Source organism: Linderina pennispora (genome assembly GCF_002104995.1).
Source record: "Linderina pennispora strain ATCC 12442 chromosome Unknown DL89scaffold_59, whole genome shotgun sequence".
Classification (NCBI taxonomy): Eukaryota; Fungi; Kickxellomycota; class Kickxellomycetes; order Kickxellales; family Kickxellaceae; genus Linderina; species Linderina pennispora.
The window spans coordinates 15,914-22,392 of record NW_024468307.1 but is presented as its reverse complement, the minus strand read 5'-3'; the positions used below and the strand labels follow the sequence as shown (position 1 = coordinate 22,392).

At 38.7% G+C, this 6,479-nt stretch overlaps 1 protein-coding gene across 1 annotated transcript; it reads left to right on the top strand.

Moving 5' to 3' along the window:
* Window positions 1–822: 822 nt before the first annotated feature.
* DL89DRAFT_261776 (uncharacterized protein) lies at window positions 823–1,827 on the top strand (the record flags this gene model as incomplete). Its single annotated transcript, XM_040885854.1, has 1 exon — window positions 823–1,827. One exon carries the CDS (start codon window positions 823–825, stop codon window positions 1,825–1,827), a length of 1,005 nt encoding a protein of 334 aa, XP_040739399.1.
* Window positions 1,828–6,479: the final 4,652 nt, after the last annotated feature.

Below are 6,479 nucleotides of genomic sequence, written 5' to 3'. Positions count from 1 at the left end.
GCAACAACCAGGAGAGATCAACACATGCTGAAGTTGGAAGTACTTTACCACAAAAAGTAGAGTTAGAAGCTTCAATGAGAGAACTACAAGATAGACTGATTCAAGCTAAAATTGATGAGTCAATGAACTTCTATGTAGACATGTCATAAGTAACTTTTAAAATAGGAATTCTCAGTAAGAAATTTGCATTGATAGAAAATGCTTCAATAAGGAGGTCATTCAGAGCTAGTTATCTGCATAACAACTATTTATACATGTTTAAACTATTGGCAATTTCAGTGAAATAAAAATTTCACCCAAACCGCCATCGGCATCTTGGAAAAGTTTCAGTGAACATAATTTCAACCAGAAAGAAAAACCTTTGCATATTTGGGGTTAATTATCATTGGGCAACAAAAGTCAATATCTCAATAGATGTGGCTAAGCAACCACAAGGAAATTATGTTCACTGAAACTTTTCCAAGATGCCGATGGCGGTTTGGGTGAAATGGCAAAAAAAATATTTGTATTTTTAAAATCAATTATACACACAAAAACATTCTGGACACAACAATTATAAATATCTGTTACAAAAATATCTAGTAGCAAAAAATAGTTCTGAAAACGATTATTCAAATAACTATCTAACAAAATTGTAATTTACTAAAATTTACAAGTCCAGGAATGACCCCCGATGAAGATAAAGTTGGAGCAAACTGTATTAGCTGGTTTACTGATGAAGATGAAATAAAAATTAGGAACAAGTTGTATAATAAATTTGTTCAACTTCTAGAAAGTGGTGAGGTTCGTAATCAACTTACTTCTAAGCTATCAGAGCTAGTGATGCCAACTTCTCAGCAATTTGGTGAAACACTTGTTGCTTGCAGGAATGAAGGATTAATGAGACTTGAGCTTACTGTTCACTCTCCTGAGTTGAAAGAAGTAGAATGGAACATAAACTTAATTGCTAGTACACTGGAGTTTCTTAGTGATTGTAGGACATTTGCAACATCTTATGAAAAGCAATGGATGGCACTAGTTGATCAGATTTATAACAAAAATATGTTATGCATTTACTTCCATAAAGAACATGCTCTTGGTTACTGCCATTGGTTCAATAGGACAACTATGAAGAAACAAGGAATAGCTAAAAAGTTGAAAGAGAATGAGGATGTGATGACTGTTGTTTCCAATCTTACATTTAATGGGCACCCAACTGTTCTTCTAACATATGCTACCAGCAGTGGTCCTGTTGAATCAGAAGTTGTTCTAAGAAGAGATAACACAAACATCACCATTGTTCCAAGTCAGAGGAATTCTTTCTGGCCTGTTGCTTCAAGAGAAAGACAACAACACACATTTGCTGAAATGGGACTTGTAAACTATCGTGGGATGCATATTGATTGGCTAACTGCTCAACAAGCAAGAGAGAAAGTTTGTCTCTCAACTCTCTCAAGTATTAGTGAGGATGCTGATGACCTAGGAATAGATGATCTTATTGCTGATATCAGCAACATTGAACTTGATGATCTAGAACCCATATACATAAGAGAAAATACTGATCTTAGGCCAGCTAGATACAAAGTTGCTTATAACATACTTCATGCTGGAGATGAGTTCCTAGTTAGTCATTATTTCTTATATACTTTTAGAGGGTTGCCATTCTACTATCTAGATATCTATATGATTCACAATGAAGTAGTTAGCAGTACTCACACTCATATCAAAATACAAGCAAGTAGTCCATTTGGTGAATATATTGCTTCTATTATTGGTGAACCAAATCAAGAAGTAGTACTTAAAGTAGCTAGAATTCATAATCGTATTATCCATATTGCGAGGATCTAGTTTTAAAATGGGCAGTTAGCAACCATTACTTCCATATCTGCACAACTGTAGTTGCATACATCAAACACATGCTTAATAGTAACACCCTTATCTTCTGAAACACTCTCAATCCATGCTCTGATATATACTGACAATTTCCTGCTCATACTGAAATTCTTAGTTAGTAGTTGTGCAAGCTTTTCTCTCTCTTGCTCATCAAGGTCAGCAAGTTTTGTAGTGAAGAAAGTGTAGAATGGGCCCATTGTAATAAATGACAACTTTTAAATTTATGAGTGCCTCACAATGATGAATCATCAATTACAAGAACTCAGAGAAAGGGAGTTTCATAAGCTGTACACAAACAAATGGAAGTTTCTGAATGATGACTGGGTAATTTTAAAGCCCACAAAATATCACAGAAGTGAAGTTCATGAAGTAAGAGAAATTAAGCATATAAAAGATACACTTCTTAAACATCTAGGGATGATTCCTGTTTTCTTCTTTCTGAATGTTTTGTTTGGTTGCACTCATTATCCATGTCCTTACAGAAGTGTAGAGAAAGGATTGCTCATCTTGTACCAACTTGTTGAAGGATTGTCAATCAATGAAATGGAAAGATTCATTCCAAGAAGCAGCTATCAAGCTATTCACAATATGTTCTATATTTCTGAAATGAAAGATTTGAACAAGAAACTAACATACTATCTGCAAACAATGTTTTCAACTCCAGAACTACGAGTCTTTGCAGCAAAGATACAGAATCCACAAGGGTTTAAACATGTAACACTAATGTTAGATGGCCATGACTCAAGAGCACTACACAATGGAGCATACAAACCAGATCTCTATTCATTCAAATTGAAAAAATCAGGATATCACACACAAGTATGCATTGATGTGAATGGAATGGTTCTACTTGTTTCACCAACTGAAGACTGTAGAGATCACCCAGACTCAAGAATGATTAAGAACATGGGGCTACTGAAGAACATATCACCTATTGATTGCATTGTGCTTGATGGTGGCTATCCACAAAGTATTTTGGAAGAGATGACTGAGGAAGAAGAGCAGGATACTTTTGGACTGCACAACTTTTGTTTACCAGTAAGAAAGCAGAGAGGAACAAGTTTATCAGAAACAGAAGCTGAATATAATTCCCATCTTGGATCATTCCGTTCAATGGTAGAAAATACATTTGGAGAACTAGGCAATACATTCAAAAGGCTGTCAAACAGGGAGATTGTTAGAGTAAAGAATAGGAATGTTTACAATGTGCAAATGAAGTTATGCTGCTTACTCTATAATATGAAGAAGTTACTAGCAAACAGTGATGTACATATTGATCATCATCACTCACTCTGGGTTATGAGTAACTTTGATTACCCTGATACACATGATAAGTCAACACAAGTGGAACCAATACATACTTTGCCCCAAAAAGCAGAGTTAGAAGCATCTATTGTTGAAATTCAAAATCGATTCCTTCAATCTAAAATTGATGATACATATGATTGCTTGGTGCATATTGATTAATTACAGATGGAGTACTAATGACTTGATGACTTGAATATGATGTTTTAAAATGGCACAGTTTGAATCTTTCTAAAAATGATTGTATATATGATTGCTTGGTGCATATCTACTTATTACAGATGGGGTTCTAACAACTTGATGAATTTATTACGATTTTTTAAAATGGCATAGTTTGATTCTTTTTAAAATTGATAATATATATGATTACTTGGTATTAGAAAAATAGTTATAAATAGGATGATAATGACTTGATGACTTGAACATGATGTTTTAAAATGGAACCTTTTGATTAAGTCTAGTTCTATAAGGAGATCAGTCAGAATTGGTTAGCTATTTCATAATTATTAATATTTTTATTGTTTTCTTGTTCTGATGCCAAATATGGTGCTTCTACGAAACCCCCTTCGGCATCCTGAAAAATTTCAGTTGATTTCTTGGGACACAGCCTCTATCTCAGTAGAAGCATATTAATTGTGTATCAACTGAAATTTTTCAGGATGCCGAAGGGGGTTTCGTAGAAGCACCATATTTGGCATCTTTGTTTATTTGTTAATCTAGTTGCTAGAATCTTTTTGGCCACTACTAAACATTCTGTATTTTAAAATATTTATCTACTGCTAGTAATTGATTTCTTATTTGTTAATTGGTTATTCTGATAATAGTTATTTAGTTTCTTTAACTATTTATATTTGTGAATGGCCTCCAGTAGCCAAGGCCGTCCCAGAGGCAACAGTCAAAGTGGTTGCCGACTTCATCCACAAGGAGATCGTACTCACATATGGCATGCCCAAGGAAATTATCTCAGATCGTGGCCCACAGTTCCGAGCCGACCTAGTCCGCGAATACCGCAAGAGACAGAACATCCAGCAATGTTTCACATCGGCATATCACCCACAGTCAAATGGCAAAACGGAACGTGCCAATGGAATAGTCGGTACAGCTTTGAACAAATATGCCTTCAAGAACAAACATCGCTGGGACGAGTACCTCGAGACAGTTATCTGGGCCACATGCATATGCACACACAGTGTCACCAAATTCTCGCCATTCCAATTGGTATATGGTACCAACCCAAGACTACCAACTGATGTCACCCCGCCAGCAGTCCCGAACAGTAAGACGGACAATACAGATCGATATACCCAACAGCTTCGCAGATTTGACTTCCTCAAAGGAGCTAGAGCCCAGGCTACGGAAGTCCAAGTTGCCGCGGCCTACAAGGTAGAAGAGCAATATCGACAAAGAGGAGACTACCAACGATTTGAGATCGGCGACTGGGTCATGGTCAAGAACATGAAGAGACAAAAGTTCAACGCCAGATTTTACGGGCCATTCCAGGTCAAACGCTGTGGCCCCTTCTACACATACAAACTATCCTTCCCCAACGGCGAAGAACTGACAGAAATGATCCATAACGAATGACAACAACGTGCAACAATTGGCGAGCTGATACCGAAAGCGATGTGGTCGAAAGCGTCGATAGGGATACAAAAAAAGGCAGAACTGAACGAGGACATTGATGAAGAGACATATCTGCAGATAAGAGGGGGATGATGTAGTGTATGGGCATGTGAGACTAGCCACGAGGGAACAAAGCACACCCCCAGGACGCACAGATAAAAGGCCGTATGTGACAGAGATACAGATTGTTTCCACAGGTTTATTCTTTTACTCAGAATACAAACATGTCAAATCCAGCCTGTTAACCTTGGGAATGGGACGGGTGTTTACGAGCGTGTATGTGAGCTCAAATAAAAGTGAAACAAGATTGACTGAAGGAAAAGGGGAGGGTCCGGTCTGTCTGAGGTCTGATTTTATGTGGTTTGGTTGTTGGCATGGTGACGTGGGAGTGGATCGGCACTCCAATGTCAACACAGCCTGGAAATATCTAAAGCTCGGACACCAATATAGTGCCAGAGCTGATGATTGCTGCTAATTGCTGTGCTGACCCTCTTGATATATTCAGGGTTGATACTGAGACATTTGAGAGCAGGGAAAAACTGGACCAATTCGCAGGCATTCTCAGTAAAGAATTTTATTTGGGGAAATAATGCAAGCTCCTGGAGCAAGCACTAATCGACTACACGTTCGCTAGGTTTAACTGGCTATAAATATTGTGTTTGGCTTGAGCCTTACTAGGAGGCAGAGTTTGACCAGTACCGTTGGAATTCATTGAGAAGAGGCGGATATCTAGGTATTTTAGCAAAGGCAGTTGCATGATGAGGTTAGCCAGACTTAGCTTATTAACAATACTGGAATTCCACACAAGCTATTTTTGTTGCTTCCAGGTGATGCGCTTGGGCAGCGGCCAGTTGAAATTGTAGATAAATGCCCTCTCAACAGCTGATGGTTTCTCTAATATGTGGGCAGCCTGGGCTACAGAGCACTGGGGAGCTAGCGGATTGCCATCTGGATAACACATAAGCAAGTCTTTTGCATCTCTGATGATACTCATGCCACCAGTAGCCATGTGATGAAGAGTTCCAGCAAATCTAATGAGAATAGTCGGGTTGCTTTCAAACACCGGATAGAGATAATTAGCCTTTTGTAGACCTATATGTGAGTATCAATGTAAGAGATCCGAAATGAACAGAGATATTGCCACTGGGAAAGGATACCTTGTCCATATCGACAAGGTTAAAGGCAAGACACAGCGCATTCAAGCCAGACAAGTTCACCACTTCATTACTGTGTTAGAACAGTCCGAATGGGACAAGTACATGGATGTTGTATCCCGAAGGTTTGCAACTTTGTCATACGAATCGCCAGGAATGAGCTGGGTGGCGTAACATGGGCTACAACCATATATAATATGCGGAAATATAGTGGTAAATGAGAATATATTCGGAGGAAAACGTCCCGGGGCGTGAGCCAGGGACCAGAGACGAGTGGGCTACTTGGCCTTATTTATGGACCTGCCGAGTGGCTGTGCTGCGACCCGCTTGCCACCAGTACGACCTTTTCGGGTAGCAATATACAGTGCGAGAAGAGATGGGAAAACCTTGAAAACGACTTCACCTGTTCTTCGATCTTGTTGAACTTAGCCAACGTAGAGGCATCGCTGGAGTTCTTTGTGCAGATTCATGTAGGGTGGTCACGAAGAACAGCCCCATACTGCTCCTTGCAATAATCGGATCCTA